The sequence below is a fragment of the Dermatophagoides farinae genome, chromosome 9 (assembly GCF_024713945.1).
Source record: "Dermatophagoides farinae isolate YC_2012a chromosome 9, ASM2471394v1, whole genome shotgun sequence".
Taxonomy (NCBI): Eukaryota; Metazoa; Arthropoda; class Arachnida; order Sarcoptiformes; family Pyroglyphidae; genus Dermatophagoides; species Dermatophagoides farinae.
The window spans coordinates 2,584,835-2,607,043 of NC_134685.1; the positions used below are offsets into that span (position 1 = coordinate 2,584,835).

Consider the following 22,209-nt stretch of genomic DNA (forward strand, 5'->3'; position numbering starts at 1 on the left):
TTTCAATAATTTTGATTGAAATTCATTCATTTATAATATATATAAAAAAAATTGATAATGAGAATGAAAATGAAAATGAAAATGAAAATGAAAATTTAGGATGCTGATGATGATTATCATATCATCTTTTTTTTTTTTTTTTTTGCTTTTGTATATAAAAGTCAATCCTATCATCATTATCAACATTATAATTGATTCAAATCTAAAACCAAAAATAAAAAAAAATAAAAAAAAAATTTCTCGTGATGAATCTACATGTTGGCTATTTAAATGCCACTAGTTTAGTGTGTGTGTGTGCATGTGTGTGTATTTGTTCTACATCGATCCACTTCAACCATCATCATGGATCAATATCATCATCATCTACGAATTTGAATTCAATTAATAATTTTCTGATTGATATTGATATTGATTTTTTTTAGTAGTTGTTTGATCAGTTGTTTTTTTTTTTTTTTTTGCTTCCCTCGCTGTATGTATATATAAACACACACACACACACACACACGTTTAACCAGATGATGATGATGATCAATGAATCAAGGATGATTGGTTTTTGGTTTTTCTTGATATATATATAGAATTTGTGATTGTTGAAAATAGAAAAAAATTTTTTTTTAAATTGAATAACATTCGATTTGATTCGATTCGATATTATCATCATTAAACGTACCTCGAACTACAAATTTTTTTTCCATATTTTTTTTTTATCAATGTGAATCCGGTTTTTTTTCACTGTATTCGTCGTATTTTATCAAAACCCTTCTCTCTCTCTCTCTGTCATTCTCTCGTGCTTACCACCACCCCCCCATGTTTATTATTCGGGATAAACAGAAAAATTTTCAAGGCAATAATCGACCGACCGACTGACTTACTTATTCACTTATTTACTGACTGACTGACTGACTGACTGACTGACTGATCGATTGGAAAGAATTTTTTTTTTTTGTTTGATTTAAAAAGTTTTTTTTTACTTCGCTCTTAAAATGAAATGTCCGTTAGTTGTGGCTAATTCGAATGTATTCATCATCATTAGTATTGTTGTCATCATCACTATTTCGACATGTCATTGTCGACCAGACAACGATAAACAACGAATCATTCGAATCAATTCATTAGACAGAATTCATATGACAGAAAATCATCATCAATATGAATCGATTAATGATGGACGAATATTTTTATATTATTTTTTTAAATATTATGAATTTGTTCGCCATAATCTATCACAAGAATGTCGACAATCATATGATTATTTTCTTGATAATTCCAAAGAAAAATGGGCAATGAAAAGTAAGTAAAAAAAAAAAAAAGAATGAGACATTTGTTTATTGGATTTCTGATTTTTTTCTATCTCTCTCATCATCATCATCATCATCATCATTAGTGATTGATTCGAATTCAGTACTTGAATCCGGTCTAATGGATGGTAATATACAATTTTTTGGTGAATTTGATCAATGTTTAGATCTAACCATTGATCATTTACCAAATGGACAGATACAATATTGTACTATACAATTTCCGGCATCAATTATTATGACTAAAAATGAGGTATTTGAATTTATTTTTTTTCTCTTTTATTAATCAATCAATCGGAATGAATTTCAGAGCGATACATTTCCTTCATTCATATTTTCGATGGTACCACCAACGGCTAGTATTTGTATACCGGCTGCATGTTCAATACATCATGATTTACCTGTTATTCTTAATGAATGTACGTATTGTTCTTATTATTAAGATGAAATTCCATTTATTTTTTTGATTTTTTTTATCCAAAAAAAAAAAAAAATCAGTATCCATACGTGATAATCAAAAACCATTGACCATTACACAATGTATCACTAGACAAGATCTTAAAATTGGTAATCGTATTGAAACAATTCATATGGTTATTATGTAAGTTTTTTTATTGTTTCCAAAAATGTTGAAAAAATTTTAAAATTAAACAATAATTGAATCTTTTTGCAATAACATCAGTGCATTATTTGCAACAATATTTACAATGATCATCATTGGAACAATAATTGAAATGAATCAATTGAATAGATTATCATCATCAACATCTGCGAAAAATTTCATCATCCGATTATTACTTTGTTTTAGTCTTGCACGTAATCTTGGTTTTTTGTTCAGAACTAAATCATATCAACCATCGACTAAAACAACAACAACGACAACTCGCACTCCACAAATTGATTGTTTACACGGTATTCGTGTCCTTAGTTTTTTATTTATCTTGATCTATCATACGTTTACTGAAGCACAGATTCCAAGTGGTAAGCCAATAGCTAATCCTAAAGAATTCAATTCATGATTTTTGTTATCTTTTTTTCCATAGCTAATTTATTAAAAGTTTTGGGTGTTGAACATGGATTTCTATATCAATTCATCACAAATGCCGCTCTTTGGGTGGATACATTTTTCCTTTTATCCGGTTTTGTTATGGCGCATTCATTTTTTAATCAATATGGTAGAATATCTAACAGCAACAACAGCAATAATGATTCGAACAACAACAACAACAACAGCAGCAACGATCCAAATCGTCAAAATAATAAACGTAATCCATCCATAATAGAGCACCTAAAACAACATCCAAGACGGATATTTCATCGTTATATCCGGCTTACTCCATCCGTAGCCGGTGTTGTTGGCCTTTCCATTCTGATTGAAATATTAGGTTCCGGTCCATTATGGCGTAATTATGTGAATTTATCACAACAATCTTGTCATAAAAATTGGTGGAATGTTTTACTTTATATAAATAATTTCTGTAATCTTAATTCACCTACAAATCCACAAAGTGAAGTATGAATTCATTATATTATTATTTACAAAGATTCTTACATCACATTTTTTATTTTATAGTGTTTATCCTATCTTTGGTATCTGGCTGTCGATATGCAATTCTTTATTATTTCACCATTACTAATCATATTCCTGGCATATGAATCTTATCGTATGCGAACAATCGGAATTATAATCAATATTGCATTCATATTAAGTAGTTCAAGTTTAACGGCATTCTTAATGGCATGGAAACATTTAACACCCACCGTTTTAGTCACCGTTTAGTGAGTATTTTGGTGAAAAAAAAATCAAATATTCAATTGATTTAACTATTATTTTATTAATTAGCGATCTAGATTATATAAACATGGTCTATAAAGCATCATATTGTCGAATTGGACCATATTGTATCGGTATTCTAATGGCCTACATTTATCACAGGAGACATTTTTATCATCAACAAGAATATCTTATTAACAACAATGATAATGGAGATGATGATGATGATGATCAAAATAATCAAATAAAAAATAATCGTTCTACTGCTACTGGATCAATGTTATTGGTTATATCCATTATATTGATGTTTGCTACAACAATGCTTACATATCCATGGTTACAAGGTGCTGATTATATAAATGCATTATCAATTCTATATGGTGCCATACATCGTTGCATATGGGCAATTGCTTGGGCATTATTTATATGGGCAATGGCACGTCAACATTTACCATTAGTGGATCGATTATTTTCCTTACCAATGTTTCAAGTATTTAGTAGACTAACATATCAATCATATTTATTACATTCTGTACTAATCAGTGCAATCATCACTTCTGTACGACAAAAGATTTATTTTTCAGAATTGAATCTTGTAAGTTTTTATTTTTATGAAATTACTATAATTGAATTTGATATGAATATCTTTTTTTTTCTTTCTTTTCACAGGTATTAAATGTGATATGTTATTACTTTTTTACACAATTAATATCGATTATTATGTTCGTAATGTTTGAAAGACCATTCATCAATATTGAATCGACATTTTTCCGTAATAATCATCATTCTTCATCTAAACATCGTAATAATATTTCTACAAATAGTAAAGGAATGAATCCAACAATGAATCGGTGAAACAAAAATCTCAATCTTGTCAAATATAAATCTGTAAATAGTCAATCAATTCATCATCATTATATTTGTTGTTTCGTTTTTTTTCAGAAAAAAAAAGATTTAGTTATTGTTATTGTAATTGTTATTATTATTATTATGGTTTTATTTAATTTAATTATAAAAAAAATGAAATTATTCAAATCAAACAAAAAAATGAACTGAAATTCAAAATTATTTCATTGCCCAATCATCATGGAAATAATCGATGATTATAGTGATTATTATCATGATGAAATTTTTATTGCCGAACTTAATCCAAACGCTTCACCAATATGGTATGATAAAATATGGCAACGAATCGATTATCTGATCGATATTGTACGTTATTCATCGAAAATAACTACATTCATTCTAACCATAGTGTTTATATTCTATACTTATACATTTTTAACACGTAAATTTCCACAAATTAAATGTAAGTTTTTTTTGAAAAAAGAAAAAATGGAAATAATATCGATTGATTAATTGATTCAGGTTCTTTATTGTTTCGTTGTAATTTCCTAAGTATGAAACGAATATTGGATAAATATGAAAAATTATGTCAACCAGGCCATTATCAATTGAAAGGTGGAAATGGTGGCCTACCAATCAATGTAGAATATGAACCAAATGATGATGAACAGGATCTGATACGAAAAATTCGTTATAAACTTAAATTTGAACAGGAAGAAGAAGAAGAAGAAGGAGATGGACGAGAAGAAGGAAAAGAAAAAGAAAAAGAAGATGGACAGGCAACAGAAATGCCGGGTATTGGTGGTAAATTGGCCAAGAAATTCAATGTGAATGCTAAGCAAAAAAAACTTTTTGGTAATGTGGTCAAAAAATTTTCCCCAATAACTTGAAATGTATAAAATATTAATTAATTTATTATAAAAAAATACACAAAATATTGAAAAATTGGAATCAACCGATTCGGCCTTCAATTTTTTGTTCATCAATTAATTGATCTTTGAAATTTTGCGCCATTCTATGTAATTCATAAAGCCATCGAATATATTCTTCAATTGTTAATCGATCACCATGTTCAATACGTTTTGAATCAATGTTGAATTGTTGTTCATCATTGACAACGATGGCCATACGATCAAATTTCATTTCTTGCATTATGGCCAACATTTCTCGGTTCATTAATCGTTGATATTCACCAATATTTTCAATCAATCTTCGTTCAGATGATTTACGTCGTGAATTTGCAGTACGATATTTATGATTTTTTCGAAACATTCGTGTCCAATCAGCATAGATTGTTGGCAATATTAATGATGATGGTGGTGTTTGTACAATATTCAATTCATCTTCGATCGCTGTTGAATCACTTAAAACTAACAAGAATTAACAAGATCGCAGATCAAAAAATAGATTAAGTCACTTACTTCTTTTACCCCAAGTTCCTGTGAATGCATCGATATCGATGATAAAATATAACAATAAACAGCCAACGATTCTCCGATTAATGTGACACATTTTTGAATTCAAAATTCTACAATTTTTACAAAAAAAAAACAAAAAAAAAACATGAACCCAAATGCCACGTTGTCATACGAATGTTCGAGGTCACACTCATTAACAATTTTTTTTTCATTTTCAGCAATGACCATTTATCATTCGTTTGACAGGTGACCCATAGTGATAGTAATCTTTCAAATGGAAACCCCTAAAAATGCTCTTGACGAGACCAAATTTTATTAGTCGATGACAATTGGTTCGAATTTTTTATTTCATTGAAACCTGTGCATCCATCTAGTGTTCAGAAAAATTCAGAATTGACTATCGATATATATCGATAGTAAAAACCGGCTAGTCGTGTCTCACTTGTGTGTGTGTGTACACGTATAAAGTGAAACGTTTTTTGGCATTTTATAAAAATTGCGTGTGCACGCAGCTCATCATCATCATCATCATTTTTGTGCATGCGATTTTACGAGTAACCAGAAATTGGTTGCCCATTTCTGCTCACCATCATCAACGGGGTATTATATCGTTAAATGAGAAAAAAAAATTCTTTTGATGTCGTCATAAAGTTTTTTTTTGTCATTTTCAAGCATTGTAAACCACAAATACTGCTGCTTGAAATCTTTGTTGTACATGTGCATTTGAGATTCTTGTCATATACATATGTATCGTGTGTGTGTGTGGGCATTGTGAATCTGACTATAAAATGTATTAGACGTCGTACATGCTTGTTTGTGTTCAATATATTGAAACAAAAATGAAGAAAAACGGGAACACGATGTGAACACCCGATTATATAGAGAATTTCATCTTTCATCCCTGTCGAATTTATTATCATCATCATCATTATTATTATAACCATAACCATTGCATTGAACAAATTTGTTTCGGGTTAGGAAAAAAAAACACTGCAAAACCTATTTCATGCTGTGTGTGAGTGAAATTTTTTTTTTTTTTTTTTTTGTTTTAGTGAAGCAATTTCCATTGCATCGTAGTATTATTATTATCAATTCATCATCATAAATTAATTTAATAATAATCATCATTTAAAGATTTTGTTTTGTTTTCCAAATGAAAAAAAAAATCCAGATCATTGTTAATGGGAAAATACCGGCCTCAATTGAACAATTTTAACAAATTCGAAACGTGTATTGTTATTGCATCTACTTATCATATACATTAGATTAAAAAATCAAATTTCGATTAAAACATCATTGAAAAAAAGGTAAGTTATATGTTAATCCAATCATTATCATTGTCATCATCGTCATTTTTTATTAATTATAACACGAAACAACCAGATGCCATATTTGTAAAAAAAAGGGGAAAAAAAGTATTAATATACAAAGGAAACAAGAAAAAGATATTATTATACCTTATAAACTTGTTGTTGTATAGAAATAGAGTATAGAATAATATACATGTACATTCATTGATCGGCGTCATATAACTAACACTCTGGTGCCTTTTTGGTTCATCATCATCATAGTATCCAATGTGTCTGTTTATGTGTGAGTGTGTGTGTGAGTAGAATCCAACGGAAAAGTTGCCAACTAAATATCTATTATTATTATTATTACAAATGAAACATTTTACACACCACCATTATTTCTGGTCCATGGCTTAAACTTTCGATTTGTATTTTTTTTTGTTTTTCCCATAGAACATATGGACATTGATAGGGTTTTTTTTTCTTAATTTCCAAGTGTTTGGTTTGTCTCTTGTTACAATTTAAAATTCTTTTTTTTTATTGATTCGTTTTTTCTTTCTTTTTTTTCTATATATCAATCTATAGGATGGTCATTGTTTTTGTAAAAGAATGTATATTTATTATTATGGTTCCACCAATTATTATTCACAGTATTGAATAGCCAATATATTGGATTGATTGGCCTAAATTTTTTTTTTGTTTTGTTTTTTTGCTCTATAGTCCATCCAAATATCTTCTAATTATGATGACAATGGAATTTAAATCATCACTACTATTTACTACAGATCAATTATCGTTTTGTGTGTAGTTTTTCCCATTACATAAAATCAATAGATTTGTATTAGCCCATAATAATAATATAATTAATAGCCAAACGTAATATATGCACACCAAAAAAAAAAAATCAACAGCAACATTTCAATTTCTTCTGTTTATTATCACATATGCACACTCATCATACATACAAACTGACTAAATTCAAGTTGTTTGTTTGTGTGTGTGTGTGTGTTATTTCCATTTTTTTCAATTTGCAATTTTGTAAGTTGCAAAAAAAAATTTGATTTTTTTTTCATTTCCATTATTGATGTAATTTTTTTTTCATTCTTTTTTTTTTAATAACAGCTCTTATATACCAGATAGTAATAGTTTTGAACAATTGAACGAAAATTGATATTCATCATCATAAAATAGTTGCTGTAAATGTCTTCAATTACTAATGATAAGGTTATGAATATGGCAGCAGTCTCATCATCATCATCAACAGCAGCAACAAAAAAAACTTCATCAAAATCTGTTCATAATCAACAACAACAACAGCAACAAAAAGATAATAATCAATCGAATGGTGACAGTAGTAGTGATGAAAAACAACATCAATCACAATCATCGGCAATGATTAATAATAAATTACAGAAATCTACAATGAAACAGCAAGAGGAAATTGATGATTTAAACCACACCATCATGGCCAATAATAATAATAATGGATCAAAATCGAATGATGATGATGATGATGTGATAAAAGAAAATCCAATTACAATGAAAGAAATGAAAGGACATTCAATATCCATCTGTATTAATTCAGCTGATGAGGTTTGAGTTTGATTTGTATATTTTTTTGAACAAAAATTTTAATTTCTTATTTTTTGTAGTTGGAAACAAAAAGTGATGGTGATGAAGAAATTGTCACTATTATGCAAGAATCAAACAATAATAGCCAGTCATCGGTGGTAAATGAAAATGTCATTACTAATTTATCAAAACAATTTATTGCTGGATTAAAAATCAACGATACAAATGAATCGATAAATTATGTTGATAAAAATCGTGATAATTCTGTTTCACCGAAATCGGCACACAGTTTAGATGGTAGCCTAAAAAAACGTTCAAAACCCTTGATTCGAAGCGGTGCTGTACGTGAATCGAGTTTATCGCCATCACCACCACTACCGCCACCACCACCATCATCATCATTGTCACCTCAATTACCTAATGGTAGTAATGAAACGTTGAATTCGGTGAAAAACACTGGATCAACAACTCATTTGACGGTAGGTTACAGCACCACCGTTTGTGGCAGTATTACCCAGAACAGTAGCGGAAATATTACAGCGTCTGGTAACAACATTAGCCAGCCGACTAGTTTAACAGTTAGTATTCATAATTTTCATATTTTTTTGTGATTAATATATGAATGAATTTTAATTTTTTTTTCTCAATTTATTCACTAATACAGACAAGCAGTAAAAATAGTTCCATAATTAGTAGCAATGCATCATCGCCAAGTCTTTCAAGAGGTTAGTGTTGTTTTTCTATTTGTTGAGATTTAAATTTTACATGACAATTTTTTTTTGCATAGATTCAAGTAGTGAAATTCAAGAAATGTCCGTCAGTGAAGCAAAAATTTTTCTTACAGAAACATTGAAAAAAGGCATAAAAGATCGTCAATTTCTATACAAGCTAGAACAAGATCTCGCACAATTTCTTAAAGATACTACACGTGATACGTTGAAAATTCTACAAGCATCATCCTACAATCGAATGTTGATCCATAAAACAGCTGATTATTATCAGCTTGAACATGCAGTTGATCATTCACATACGTCGGTTGTTTTGACAAAAAATTCCAATACCAGACAACCGGATGAATTATTCAAAGAGATGATGGCCAAAGATCAACGAGAAGAAACAAATGGACAGAAAAAATCCATATTGAAACGGGATTCAACATCATTGGATGATTCACCTGGTAGTTCATTTGATAAGGATAAAAGTCCGGATAATTCGTTATTATTGAATGGAGGTGCAAATAGTGGTGGTGGTGGTTGTGGCACTGGATCACTATCCGATTCATCACGATCAAGATCGTTAGAAGAACGTGAAGAAAATTATGAAAAAGTGCGTGCAAGAATTTTTAGCCAACAAGATGCAGGGACTACTGATTCTTCATCAAAATCTAAACTACAACTTCAAACTGGTAGTGAAGAAAGTTTCGACAGCAACTTGATGCAATCCCAACAACAGCAACAACCAGTTGATAGTTCTAGTCTTCAATCAAACAGTCAAAATGATAATTGTGATACAAATGAAAATGTATTGTCGACTACAGATACCAATATTACGAACGATGTTGATAATAACGATGATGGTTATGGTGATGATGTTGGCCAGAAAAAACAACCATTAATCAATCAGAAAGAAAATATTAATAATAACAATAATAACAAAGATAATAATAATAGCCAAATGATGATACAACGGCGTAAACCTCAAGGTTCGAATGTTGGATCAATTTCAAATCGTAGTGGCGGTAAATCATTGGGTGGTTATAATGGTCGTGTTAATAATAAGTATCATAATATGTATCATCATCATCATAATTATCAACATCATAATGCAGCACAACCGCCGTTCCATCCGCAACAATATCCACCAACGCAACCATATTATACTCACCAACAACAACAACAATCATACCATCAACCATCATCATCGCATCAATCTGCCGCAATGTATAGGCCTGCCAATCATCATCATCACAATCATTATCATTCGCAACGATTTGCTAGTTCCAATCATCATAATAATAATAATTCCAATCATCAGCATCCACATCATCATCATCATACAAGAGGTCCTTTTCGGTCGAATGTGATGAATAAAAATCCTAAAAATAACCCTTATTATCATACAAGTGGTGGTGGTGTACGTGGTCATAGTAGTGGTGGTAGTACAAGACATTCACATCCAGGTACTAGTCAGCTTCATTATCAAGGTGGTGATGGAAATTTTGTTAACCATCATCGTATGAATAATCCACCATCGATACCAGCTACCCATCATCATCAACTATCAAATCAAATGCCACCGCCACCGGCTTATCATTTGATGGAACAACAACAGCCTAACCCTTATACTTCTTATTTACGTGTTCCAGGCGTTACAGGTTAAAAATTTTTGTGCACATTCAAATGAATTCTAATGTAATTTTTCATCTATTTATAGCATACAATCCATATATGGATCCAAATGCCAATAATCAATATCAATATTCGCATTTAATTCCAAATGATCAGGTAATTTTTATTGTTCTATTTTTTTTATTTATAATTTTACAATTTACATTTTTGTATCATAGTTGTATGCATACATGAATCATCAATCGACAATGACTGGAACGGTTGGCGGTGGTGGTGGTGGTGTTATACAACAGCCAATGCAATCAACACCATTGTTGAATAATCCTCCAACACATCAAATCCTTTCACATCAATCCTCAACAAATGTGCCTCCAAGTAATTTGACTAATAATACGGCTATTACTTCCACAACTGGACAACAAAATCATCAATATACTCTATCTGTAAATTATTATCACCATCATGATCATTAAGCTTGTAATTGTCGTCATTTTATTCGCAGATTGCAAATGGTTATCCAATAATGTATGGTCCAGTTCATGCTGCGATACCTCATGTGCCATATCCGCATAGCCTTGTGCCATCGCAAGCCAATGTTTCTTCATCGTATCCGGTAATAAATCCATATGGAACGATTGCAATGAATTTGATTGCACCAACGAAAACGGATGAACCAAATGATATACAGCAATCATTGCAACAAAAAACTGGTAGCCGCCAAAATCAATTGGGTCCAAGTAATCATCAACCGAACCAACAACAACCACCGCCAATGGATACATCAGGATTATTATCATCATTTGATCGAATTGCTCAAGTACATTATCCACATACATACAAGGCCAATTCGCAGCCACAAAATACAATACATAACGTATGTTACAATATACCACCACCTAATGTCAACATTGGTGTTGAGGTAAAAAATTCAACAATTACTGGTTCTAGCAGCATTCAACCGAATAAATCTCAACCAAAATGTCAACAGCAATCAATAACAGGACAAGGGAATGGTGGATATTATCAACAACAGAAACAATCGCAGAATGCCCAATCACGATCGATGGCAAGAAATAAATTACCACAGGCAAACAATCAGGAAAATAATAATAAATACTCAACAGCCGACAAATAACTCGGTGAGTAGTAAAATGGCAACAACAAAATGATATTGATGTTTGGAATTGTTATCCATATATGATATTTGGATCTTCATTTTGTGTTCATTGTTATCTCGTACTTTGAGTTTCACATTCTTCTTTGTATGATATAAAGATGATTTAGGTTATCAAATGATTTTTTTTTGTAAATTCGTTTTTCGTTTGATTCAATAAATAAAAAAATATTGGAAAATTGTTTTTGCACATTTTTTTTGTTTCGCATTATTATCAATCATCAAATTCGGATTTTATAAGCAATTTTTTAGATTTTCTCACCTTTTTTGTGGCTGGTGGTGTTACAGACTCTTCAACATCGGAATTAATTTCTTTTTTAATGGAAATGGAACTTCCAGTTTTATCACCATTATTATCTTCATCATCATTACTGACATCAGGTTTAGATCGTTTTCGATTTTTGTTGGATTTATCTTTCCGGGCTGTACTGAATAGATTTGGTGAAAACATCGAAGGTGATAAGAATGATGATGATTGCCTATTATCGACATTCGAGAAGCGATCAAACAATGATCGTGATGTTGATGGTTGGCCAAGGAATGATGTCGATGTATGATGACGTTGTAACGATGTACTTAAACGTAGATCCGGTTTGATCATTTCGGAAACCATTTTCGGTTTGAGTCGTGTTTCAAACAAACCAGTACCGACCACTGTTGGACGTCCTATTACTAATCGTGATGATGGTGATTGTAAATCATCTTTTAAGCCTGTATGTAAATTGATTAAAAAATTGTAAAAAATCATCATATGATTAATAATACAAACCTAAAAGTAGAGAATTTTTAAGAAAATTTGTAGTCGTTTCAAATGTCATTGCTTGAAGCGGTGAAATTCCATCCATTGCTCCACGATTCATACCCTTAATGGTACCGGTAAATGTCATATGATCGGCAATCAACGATAAATGTCTACCATCTACCGATATACCATATACGGCGAAAACATTTTTAATTTCACGTATAAGAGCAGCACGTGCTGCTTCAATTCCATATGTACGTGCAACAGCATGCATATCATTCGTATAGATTCGACGTAAATCAAGGAAACGTTCAAATTCCACTACTTGTGGTACGGACACACCTTCGGTTTTGATCAATTTACAAAACGATTGACCTTTCTGTGCTGCATCATTATCTTTGACCAAAAATGCTCGATCAATACGGCCGACACGATGTATGAAAGCTCGGAATGCTTCCTCTTCAACAATGGTTCGTAGATCTAATTTAGCCGATATTAGTGGAAATTTCAATTGAAATTCACACCAAAGTTCACGACTAGTATCGAATGAATAATCCATTATACAACCGGGTGATTTGTTCAGTACACGTTTTTTTCGTTCTTCAGCCATTGCTTCAAGATTTTTTTGTTTTTCAGCTAATCTATGTTCACGTAATGATACATTTTTTTCAGCTGTAACATCATCATCATCATCAATTTGTTCAGATTTAATTATCGGATTATGTACAAGATTATAAAGAATATCGGCATATTGATTATCATTATCATTAAATAATTGTGATTTATGCTCATCATCATTAATATCATCAATATCATCATCTTGATCTTCAATTTCTTCTTGATCAGGTTCTTCATATTCTTGTTCTTGATTTAAACGTGAACGTTGTCTCATTGCTACAGTATCACCTTCACCTTCATCAACATCATAATCATCAAAATCTTCATCTTCATCATCATTATCATCATCAAGTAATGGTTTCTTTTTCTTCGAATCATCATTATCATTATTATTACCATCGTCACTACCACCATTTTCATCATTTTCTTGTTGCATCATTTCTTCTTCATCACCATCAATGATTGTTTTCTTTTTCATCTGGCCTATTGATGATCGCAAACGTGTATTTTTCGTATCAAATAATCCACTAGATTGTGTCAATAAACGTAATCGACGATTTAAAGCGTCAATAAAATGTCGAATAAATGTCGTTTCAACATAATGTAAAATTTTCGATGGTGTTGTAAAATATCGTCGTTTATAATAGGATTTCGGTAAGAATCCAAAACGGATAGTATAAATACGTGATCGATCACCGAAAGAATTTGATGAACCAATTTCAATATGTTCATTAATATCCACAAATTCAAGTACATCTTTCAATCGTACAGCATTCAAACGTAAACGTACATTTTCTGCTTCTTCTTCAATATTCACATTGGCATCAATATCCGTACGAAACGGTATATCCATACTTGGTGTAGAAATATTACTGGATGCCGTAACCAATAATTCACGAAGACGTGGAACACCCAAAGTTACGTTCATTTCACCACGACCAGCAAAATGAAATGTATTCAATGTCATCTGGGTGGATGGTTCACCAATCGATTGTGCTGCTAACAGGCCTACAGCTTCACCTGGTGAACATAATGATCGCATATAACAAACATTGACTGTTTGACGGAATTCATTAACAACATTTTTTGATTGATTTTTTAAATCAGTATAAACATAATCATTAACAATTTTATCCAACATTTCACTTGTAGCACCAAGATTTAAATCTGGTCTATATTCTGGTATCAATGGATCAATTGGTTTCATTATAGTCTTTATCGATAACAGTCGTTGTTTGTCATCTTGATCATACCACATTTTTTTCAATTCATCTTTTGTAATGGATGAATTATTTTGACATTTTTCTTGTTCAAACATTAAAAATGGTGATAATGATGATGATATTTTTGTCGATTTTGTATTTGATTTTTGAAATTTTCTTACACGTTGAATTTGTTTCATCAAATTTGGATTACGAATCAATGTTAATTTTTTTATTTCCTCTTTACTTGCTTTCAATGCTTCACGATTATTCAATATAGTTGGAAAAAATGGCTTTTTCAATGATTGTGATTTAAGAATATCCAAACCATCTTCACCATAAAGCCATTGTATGACTGATCCTTCAGAATCACGTACAGTAAGATCATAATTGACAATCAATCCTTCCAGATGTTTAATAAGACAACGTTGAAGATAACCAGATCGAGAAGTTTTTACAGCCGTATCAATCAAACCTTCACGACCAGCCATACAATGGAAAAAAAATTCTTGTGGTCGAATACCAGAAAGAAAACGTCCGGTAACAAAACCACCAGCACGTGGTTGTGTTTCATATGGCCGAAATGATGGCAAAGTACGGCCAGACATCATCAACGGTATTCGGCGACCTTCCAATTCAATTTGGCCAAGTAAACAGGAAATCTGGATAGCATTCACTGAACCACCTTTAGCACCAGTTTGAATCATCATTTGTAGATTATTGGCTGGAAAACTTTTCACCAATCCTTTAGGCATACAAATCTGTGTAATCTGATTATTGAGTGAATCTGTTTGTGATTTATAAGCAGCATCCAATTGTTTCATCATAAAATCATTATCACGTGCTGTATGTGCTTCACGAAATTTTGACATGACCATATTATCATCACTATCGAATGGTATTTGAAAAGCTTCACCAATAGCATTCATACCTAAAGATTTTGATGTACGAATTATTTTTTTCCGTTTGGAATCCGGTTTCGATTTGACCAATATATCGTGTATGCCTAATGTAAATCCATGATATGATTGAAGATAATTGGTACAAAGACGTGCAATAGCCGTCAACAGACGTGAATGGATATCACCACCATACAATTCATAACAGACATGAATTAGACCATTTTTATTTGCACCAAAGCTTACTTTATCCATGATACCGCATAATAATTCACCATGATGAAAGATTACTTGACTTTCGCACATATCTTTTTCACCTAATGGACCACCAACAGTCCATGGTCTTGGTTTTTCTGAAATCAATAATTTAGTCGAAACTTTACATTCAATTTGAAATGTTGGTAATGGTTTATTCGCCGGTATAATGTTCAACAATAATGTCGAAATGATTTGTTTTCCTGACCATAGACATTCTGGTTTCAGGATGGTTGGTGGAAGAAATTTGATTGATTTATTCGTTAAAAATGATAATGCACCATATATAAGTTCTTGATAATCTTTTTTATTGAAAAATCTACCACGTGTTGACAATAATACGCCAGCAACGATATGATCTTGTATAAGACCGGATAACGGTGATCCATCTTTTGGTACAAGAAATTGATAATTAACCGATGCAATATTATAGGCTTCAGAACGTGCCAATTCGGATTGTGGAAAATGTGCATTCATTTCATCGCCATCAAAATCAGCGTTATAACATTTACAATTAGCATAATGTAGCCGTAATGTTTTTTCTTTGGGCAATACATGTGCACGATGTGCCATTATCGATGGTTTATGCAATGTTGGTTGACGATTAAGAAGAAGAACATCACCCGATATTAGATGACGATTAACAATTTTAACACCTTGCATTGCTTGATTATGATGAAATGATGATGGTTGTAATGTGGCAGCTATTGAACGACGTTGATTTATATCATCCGGTTTCAAACGTACAGTATAGCCATCTTCATATGTAATGGATAATGCTCCTGGATGTTGATTTGGTCCATTAATAATCATTTCTTGTAATTGTTTGACATTCCAATCGGTTACCGGTTGTGGATATGATAATCTTGTAGCAAAAACCAATGGTACACCAATTTCATCGGCCATTATATATGGATCAGGTGATATCACAGAACGAGCAGCAAAATTAACACGTTTACCCATCATATTTTTACGCATAAGGCCTTCTTTTTTCTCAAGAATTTGTTTCACTCCTAAAGATTTTTTATCCGGTAAATTATCCATACCAATATCATAGATACGATTACAAAGAATCTGTAGCCGTAACCATTTTCGATAGAAACGTTCAATATTATTATCACCATTAGTTTTTTTAGCATTTTCCAATGCAATTTCCAATGATTTAGCCACCAACATAAGATCACCAAGTGCTGCCGTTTGATGATGTTCAAATGATTTTCCATTCATATGTTTTAATGGTCGAAAACGATTCGGTGTGACAATGATTGTTTCCCAGAAAAATACATCCATTGGACATTCACATTCATCATTTGATATTGCATTATCTGGATTGAAATCAATATTTAAAAATGGAAATAATCGTATTAGTACATCTTTTTCATTTAGCCATAATTTTCGTAAATGTTCACGTGCTTGTACTGGTGTTAAATATGATTTTCCTTTCATCTCTATTGCCATTGATGTTCGATTCTCAATACCTATAGTTTCATCCATATCATTTACATTTTTCGAACGTATACCAGTAGTCATGACTATCGATGATTTATTAATAACATTAAGGCCACGTTTTTTTGAATTACAATTCATACAAACTTTAGTTGGTTTTATCATTTTCATACTGATTAGATCTTTGAATAAATGTTGTTTTTTTTCAATCACATTTTTTGAATTAATTATTTCAACCGATTCTAATTGAACAATACCATCATCATCATCATTATCATTATCATCCATAGGTTTGTCATTTGTTTTCATTGAATTTTTTTTCTTTTGATTTCGACATTCTGAATTGATCAATGTGGTTAATTTTGTACGTAAAAATGTTTTTCCTTCAAATGAACTCCAATCAAAACCTTTGGTTGATTGTGAAATATCATTGGCATATTGTAAGATATCATCAAGAATATAATCCAAACCAAGATCTAATGCACGTAGTTGAGCAATATATATTTCTACATTGAACGGTGTGAATAATAAACGATGGCAATTGAAACAGAACATTTTCAACACCTAAAATTTAGGTAAAAAGAGTGAAAAAAAGAATCATCTTCTGCCTTGTTTGAAAATTGAAAAATCATACCTGAAAAAAATGTTTCAATAGAAATGGATTGAACACTGGCAATGGAAGTTGAATATGGCCAAAATGACCAAGACATTCGGAATCGGTTAGGCCACATGTTTTACAGAAATCATTACGTTTCAATGGTCCTATATATATTGAAATATCAATCATCAATCAATTTAATTTAAATTTTACAAATAAATTATTTCCATTACCTAAACTAGTATCGGCAAGACTATTATCTAATGGATGGCCAAGTGGATCAAATACTTGAATATTTGTAATTGGTAATACGCTTAATTTTTTGGCTTCATTTTCACCAAACAATTTAAATGTAACGGCAGCAATCTGTGATGTTGAATGATTCATAATGTGTAATTTTTTTGTTTAATAATAATTTATTTTTTAAACAACAAAAATTCAGAAAAACATTTCATCTATGATGAGCTGGAAAATAAAATTAAAAAAAAACGCACATTGGAACGAAAAAAAAAAAAATTTTTTTCGAAAGCACGTGATTCGATAACATGTATATAACACATTACATTGTATTTGAACACATCCACTCATCAATTGGAATGAGTTTGCAAATAAACACTGTGCAGTGTACAGTGTTTTTTTTTCCTTTGTTCAATTTCATTTCACATGATGTTATGAAATATAAATTCTGGCCAAAAAAAAAAAAAATTCTCAGTCTGACAAACGTCGTATAGAATTCTTGTTTTTTGTTTGTTTGTTTGTTTATTTGTTAAAGAATCATTGGCTTCAATTGAAACGAAAAGAATAGACAGAACAATTCTTTTTCGATATCAACATTGGACTTTTTAAAGAATTTCAACAGAATAATTAACGGGTAAATTTTTCTTTTCATATATTTCTTTATTTAATTAATTAATTAATTAATAAACAAGCATGTAATAAGTTGTATTTTAAACACTGTTTTTTTTTGTTCATAATAAAATTCATATTTTATCGTTGATTTGTTTTTTTATTTTTGGATATAATTTAGTGATTTCAAGCATCTCTAGCCACCGATTTTTTTTTGTTAACTTTTGGATATTTGTTTGTTTATCTCATTTTTTTTCATATTCATCAAAAATTGACTCATCACCACCACCACCACCAAGAAAAACAAATAAAAAAATAAAAATGGCCGAATATGAAATGGCAGTGGATGATGTTGATATGGAGGCTAATAATGAAAATATGAATGTACCAGAATTGCCATCATCATCGACATCAGCCATACATGGACGTAAACGTTTTGAAGTGAAAAAATGGTGTGCCGTTGCACTTTGGGCCTGGGATATTGTTGTCGATAATTGTGCTATTTGTCGTAATCATATAATGGATCTTTGTATTGAATGTCAAGCAAATCAAGCATCAGCAGCAAGTGAAGAATGTACAGTAGCATGGGGTGTATGTAATCATGCATTCCATTTTCATTGTATTTCACGATGGCTAAAAACACGTCAAGTTTGTCCATTGGATAATCGTGAATGGGAATTTCAAAAATATGGCCATTAAAATTAAAAACAAACAAAAAAAATTCTATGATCGAGCCGCCCACAAGAGAGAGAGATAGAGAATTGTTTTTTTTTTTTTTTTTTGATTTGAAAATTGTAAAATTTGTATGAACCATCATTCTCTCTGTCCTTTACCTAAATGAATCAATCGCTATTTTCATCACATCATAGAATCAATTTCAGTAAATCATAACAAATAAAATATATTTCAATTTCTTTATACAGCAGTTTTGTTGCTTGCTACCTCTTTTTGTTTTTTTTTCCAATTTCATAATTATTCAAAAAAAAGTGTGCCCAAAATGTTTCAGAGAGAGAGAGAGAAAAAAAAGGATAGAAACACCAAATATGAATGAAATTTGATTGTTCTGGTTCACCACAAATAGTCATAGTGTAGATGTTCATCATTTTTGGCAACAACAGAAAAAAAAATAAACAACATTACCAACGTGTGTTGCATGATTTCATTTGATTCTAAAATATAAATAAATAAATACAAAAAAAAAAAAAAAAATACAAAGATTCCTAATTTGGCAATGGCGGCTTATTGATTTTGGAATGAAAAAAAAAAATGTACAATACTTGAAAATTGAATCTTTTCAATATTTATCATCAATTACAATTACATACATGCATATATCAATAATAATAATCATCATATATAATCAAGCATGCTATAATAACCAATGAACTCATGTTTTTCCAAGAAACCAAGAGAAAAAAAAATGTGACATCAACGAATATATTGATGAACAAAAAAGATGAGAGTATACCGCCGTATCAATAGTATCATGATGATCGTACTGGATTTCTCTGGTTTTTTTTTGCATTTTTGTCTACTTTATTTGCCATTTTTTTTTGAATTTTACATTGGAATTCACAATCTCACACACACACACACACTTTGGGATAATACACTTCAATCAATTAATAAATAGATTATAATGTCGATGAATGAATGATGAAAAAATAACAGTTGTTTGATTTATAATAATAATCATCATCGATGATGATTATCGATGATCATCATCGATGATGATTATTAATGATAATGATCGTTTTTTTTATATAAGGATTCCAAGAAATATCATGTACCTGTTGATGTCTTGATATAACTATGTCCATATGTGTGTGTGTGTGTGAATTATTATCATGATCATCACCATCATTTAAATCATTTCTCTTTATTCGTTAATCAATTCATGTATTAAGTCAAATAGATCAGACAGATAGACAATGTATTTATCATCATAATCATTCAAAATATGACGTTAAACGAGAAACGTTGTACACTTATCATCGTCGTCGTCGTCGTCATTGTTTTTTGAATGCAATTTTTTTTTTGGCATAAATTAAATGTGCAAATGTTTTTTTGCGAGTGTTTGCAAAAAAAAAAATCTCACTGTTTATTGCTGCTGAATTTCAAAGAAAAATGAAAATTCTATTTCATCCAATTGAATCATGGGGCCATATGAATGCAACTATTGGTGTGGCACAAATCATGTTGAAATGTGGCCATCAAATTATCTTTGCCGTAACGGAAAATGTTCGTGGTCAATTCCGGAAACATGGATTTCAAGAAATTATACTGAAAACAGAACCAATAACACCACCACCACCACTGGATCGACAAACTGATTGTGTGGATTTTCTCATGAATTCAACGGATGTATTTTGGGAAAAAGAACCATTGAAAAAATATTCAATGTTTCAAAAAGTTTTTGAAATTCGTGTCGAAGAAATTTTACAAACTGAACAACAAATGAAAGAAATTCTTCATGATGAAAAGCCGGATCTAATATTGGTTGATCAGATTCTTATTTCACCAATCATAATTCGATCAGGCATTCCATGGGTATTGATTTTTAGTTGTAATCCAATTTCATTCCATAATGATCAACGTTTACCGCCACCATTTTCAGGTAATGGTTAAAAAGTTTTCATTTTGTTTTTCTATTTTTGATTTTTTTTCCTTTTCTCCTCACCATTCACAATTCACATTTAAGGATTACCAATTGATGATCAATCATTGTGGTCAAAATATCGTCAAGAATTCAAACAAACATATCATCATTATGTAATTAGTAATCAAAATTTTCTAATGAAACATTATGGTTATGAACCACTTACATATGATGGTATATCACCACCATCACCATATCTGAATATTTATGGATTTCCAGAAGAATTAGATTACAATAATATTGCACCAATGCCTAATAATTGTTTTCGTATCGATACATTTTGTCGTAGCGAAAATGAAGAATTGAATATAAGTAAAGAATTTTTACATAATCATCGTGACAATAAATTGATTTATATTTCATTGGGAACATTGGCATCAATACGTTTTGATTTGATTAAAAAAATTTTGATGATTTTATCACAAACTAAATATGGTTTCATTGTTTCAAAAGGTCGTTTTGATGATGGATTTAAATTACCGGACAATATGTTTGGCGCCAAACATTTGCCACAAACTAAAGTATTACCTTTAGTTGATTTAGTTATTACACATGGTGGTAATAATACTGTTACGGAATCATTGTTATTTGGTAAACCAATGATTGTGATGCCATTTTTTGCTGATCAATATGATAATGCACAACGATTACAGGAAAATGGTTATGGTGCACGTTTGGATCCATTCAATTATCGACAAGAAGATTTAATAAATCTAGTTGAACGTTTATTGAATGATCAACAATTGAAACAAAGATTAATGATTATATCGAAAAGAATGCAAACATCAAATCTACGTGATGAATTGGCTAAACGTTTGGAACGTTTGGTGGAAATGAAAAACTAAATCCAATCGAATCTATTTATCTTTTTAGAAGACAGAAAAAAAATATTCTATCTATTCGTGTTCAAGAATCGAGAAATTTTTCTCTTTATTCCATTGTTCAATTGTATTCTTTAAGATTTTTTTTTTATTCTTGGCTCTTAAAAAAATCGATAATTTTGTTTTTTGTTTTTTTTTTGTTGTTGTTGATTGTGAAATCTAGTTTATCGATATATATTTTATAGGCCAGAGAGAGTTTGAATAGGTAGCGGTATAGTGAACAAACAAAATGTGAAAAAAAAATGAATAATAAAAAAAAACTGAAATTCTGAAACAATCAGATACAATTTTTGGTTACAAACAAATTCAATGGATCTTTTTTTGCTGTTGTTGTTGTTGTT

At 30.7% G+C, this 22,209-nt stretch overlaps 7 protein-coding genes across 17 annotated transcripts; 5 read left to right on the plus strand and 2 right to left on the minus strand.

Annotated features, from left to right (window-relative positions):
• The first annotated feature begins 186 nt into the window (after positions 1 to 186).
• Positions 187 to 4,039, plus strand: LOC124498107 (nose resistant to fluoxetine protein 6-like). 2 transcript variants are annotated; one of them, XM_047061817.2, is made up of 9 exons: positions 187 to 1,290; positions 1,385 to 1,551; positions 1,609 to 1,717; positions 1,797 to 1,899; positions 1,981 to 2,279; positions 2,342 to 2,811; positions 2,872 to 3,077; positions 3,142 to 3,667; positions 3,742 to 4,039. In XM_047061817.2, exons 1-9 carry the CDS (start codon positions 984 to 986, stop codon positions 3,925 to 3,927), a joined length of 2,373 nt encoding a protein of 790 aa, XP_046917773.2. In that variant the 5' UTR covers positions 187 to 983; the 3' UTR covers positions 3,928 to 4,039. The 2 variants fall into 2 exon arrangements, with proteins under 2 accessions (XP_046917773.2, XP_075590262.1); XM_075734147.1 differs by lacking the exon at positions 187 to 1,290 and having other exon boundaries at positions 1,392 to 1,426; positions 1,498 to 1,551.
• Positions 4,040 to 4,113: 74 nt separating this feature from the next.
• LOC124497971 (uncharacterized) lies at positions 4,114 to 5,420 on the plus strand. Its single transcript, XM_047061664.2, has 2 exons — positions 4,114 to 4,381; positions 4,441 to 5,420. The coding sequence occupies exons 1-2, from the start codon at positions 4,159 to 4,161 to the stop codon at positions 4,806 to 4,808; spliced, it is 591 nt and encodes a 196-aa protein (XP_046917620.2). The 5' UTR covers positions 4,114 to 4,158; the 3' UTR covers positions 4,809 to 5,420.
• LOC124497765 (uncharacterized) lies at positions 4,805 to 5,522 on the minus strand. The gene is made up of 2 exons (XM_075734149.1): positions 5,340 to 5,522; positions 4,805 to 5,288 (listed from the first exon to the last, which is right to left on the minus strand). The coding sequence occupies exons 1-2, from the start codon at positions 5,428 to 5,430 to the stop codon at positions 4,870 to 4,872; spliced, it is 510 nt and encodes a 169-aa protein (XP_075590264.1). The 5' UTR covers positions 5,431 to 5,522; the 3' UTR covers positions 4,805 to 4,869.
• Positions 5,523 to 5,811: 289 nt separating this feature from the next.
• On the plus strand, positions 5,812 to 11,901 carry LOC124497974 (uncharacterized). Of its 10 annotated transcripts, none has more exons than XM_075733923.1 (11): positions 5,812 to 6,351; positions 6,471 to 6,643; positions 7,214 to 7,278; positions 7,349 to 7,666; positions 7,751 to 8,221; positions 8,281 to 8,778; positions 8,865 to 8,925; positions 8,988 to 10,574; positions 10,634 to 10,704; positions 10,767 to 10,991; positions 11,051 to 11,901. In XM_075733923.1, exons 5-11 carry the CDS (start codon positions 7,829 to 7,831, stop codon positions 11,681 to 11,683), a joined length of 3,468 nt encoding a protein of 1,155 aa, XP_075590038.1. In that variant the 5' UTR covers positions 5,812 to 6,351; positions 6,471 to 6,643; positions 7,214 to 7,278; positions 7,349 to 7,666; positions 7,751 to 7,828; the 3' UTR covers positions 11,684 to 11,901. The 10 variants fall into 10 exon arrangements, with proteins under 10 accessions (XP_075590038.1, XP_075590040.1, XP_075590037.1 ...); XM_075733925.1 differs by having other exon boundaries at positions 6,508 to 6,643; positions 7,214 to 7,239; XM_075733922.1 differs by having other exon boundaries at positions 7,214 to 7,666.
• On the minus strand, positions 11,828 to 18,071 carry Polr1A (RNA polymerase I subunit RpI1). Its single transcript, XM_047061665.2, has 4 exons — positions 17,716 to 18,071; positions 17,519 to 17,646; positions 12,492 to 17,448; positions 11,828 to 12,433 (listed from the first exon to the last, which is right to left on the minus strand). The coding sequence occupies exons 1-4, from the start codon at positions 17,867 to 17,869 to the stop codon at positions 11,937 to 11,939; spliced, it is 5,736 nt and encodes a 1,911-aa protein (XP_046917621.2). The 5' UTR covers positions 17,870 to 18,071; the 3' UTR covers positions 11,828 to 11,936.
• On the plus strand, positions 18,063 to 19,251 carry LOC124497975 (E3 ubiquitin-protein ligase RBX1). The gene is made up of 2 exons (XM_047061668.2): positions 18,063 to 18,353; positions 18,510 to 19,251. Exon 2 carries the CDS (start codon positions 18,650 to 18,652, stop codon positions 19,025 to 19,027), a length of 378 nt encoding a protein of 125 aa, XP_046917624.1. The 5' UTR covers positions 18,063 to 18,353; positions 18,510 to 18,649; the 3' UTR covers positions 19,028 to 19,251.
• A 1,011-nt stretch (positions 19,252 to 20,262) lies between these two features.
• Positions 20,263 to 22,137, plus strand: LOC124497694 (NDP-glycosyltransferase YjiC). The gene is made up of 2 exons (XM_047061371.2): positions 20,263 to 20,945; positions 21,030 to 22,137. The coding sequence occupies exons 1-2, from the start codon at positions 20,456 to 20,458 to the stop codon at positions 21,830 to 21,832; spliced, it is 1,293 nt and encodes a 430-aa protein (XP_046917327.2). The 5' UTR covers positions 20,263 to 20,455; the 3' UTR covers positions 21,833 to 22,137.
• The last annotated feature ends 72 nt before the right edge of the window (positions 22,138 to 22,209 follow it).

Excerpts from the sequence above, each read along its gene's own strand:
- LOC124497694 (XM_047061371.2), top strand. The coding sequence starts at position 20,456 with ATGAAAATTCTATTTCATCCAATTGAATCATGGGGCCATATGAATGCA. Across the intron at positions 20,946-21,029 it reads TTTACCGCCACCATTTTCAG|GATTACCAATTGATGATCAA; the intron begins GTAATGGTTAAA and ends TTCACATTTAAG.
- LOC124497971 (XM_047061664.2), top strand. The coding sequence starts at position 4,159 with ATGGAAATAATCGATGATTATAGTGATTATTATCATGATGAAATTTTT. Across the intron at positions 4,382-4,440 it reads TAAATTTCCACAAATTAAAT|GTTCTTTATTGTTTCGTTGT; the intron begins GTAAGTTTTTTT and ends TAATTGATTCAG.
- LOC124498107 (XM_047061817.2), top strand. The coding sequence starts at position 984 with ATGAAATGTCCGTTAGTTGTGGCTAATTCGAATGTATTCATCATCATT. Across the intron at positions 1,291-1,384 it reads AGAAAAATGGGCAATGAAAA|TGATTGATTCGAATTCAGTA; the intron begins GTAAGTAAAAAA and ends CATCATCATTAG. Across the intron at positions 1,718-1,796 it reads ACCTGTTATTCTTAATGAAT|TATCCATACGTGATAATCAA; the intron begins GTACGTATTGTT and ends AAAAAAAATCAG.
- Polr1A (XM_047061665.2), bottom strand. The coding sequence starts at position 17,869 with ATGAATCATTCAACATCACAGATTGCTGCCGTTACATTTAAATTGTTT. Across the intron at positions 17,449-17,518 it reads TATTGAAACATTTTTTTCAG|GTGTTGAAAATGTTCTGTTT; the intron begins GTATGATTTTTC and ends CCTAAATTTTAG. Across the intron at positions 12,434-12,491 it reads TAAAAATTCTCTACTTTTAG|GCTTAAAAGATGATTTACAA; the intron begins GTTTGTATTATT and ends ATTTACATACAG.
- LOC124497765 (XM_075734149.1), bottom strand. The coding sequence starts at position 5,430 with ATGTGTCACATTAATCGGAGAATCGTTGGCTGTTTATTGTTATATTTT. Across the intron at positions 5,289-5,339 it reads AGGAACTTGGGGTAAAAGAA|TTTTAAGTGATTCAACAGCG; the intron begins GTAAGTGACTTA and ends AATTCTTGTTAG.
- LOC124497975 (XM_047061668.2), top strand. The coding sequence starts at position 18,650 with ATGGCCGAATATGAAATGGCAGTGGATGATGTTGATATGGAGGCTAAT.
- LOC124497974 (XM_075733920.1), top strand. The coding sequence starts at position 7,829 with ATGTCTTCAATTACTAATGATAAGGTTATGAATATGGCAGCAGTCTCA. Across the intron at positions 8,222-8,280 it reads GTATTAATTCAGCTGATGAG|TTGGAAACAAAAAGTGATGG; the intron begins GTTTGAGTTTGA and ends TATTTTTTGTAG. Across the intron at positions 10,992-11,050 it reads ATCATCAATATACTCTATCT|ATTGCAAATGGTTATCCAAT; the intron begins GTAAATTATTAT and ends TTTTATTCGCAG.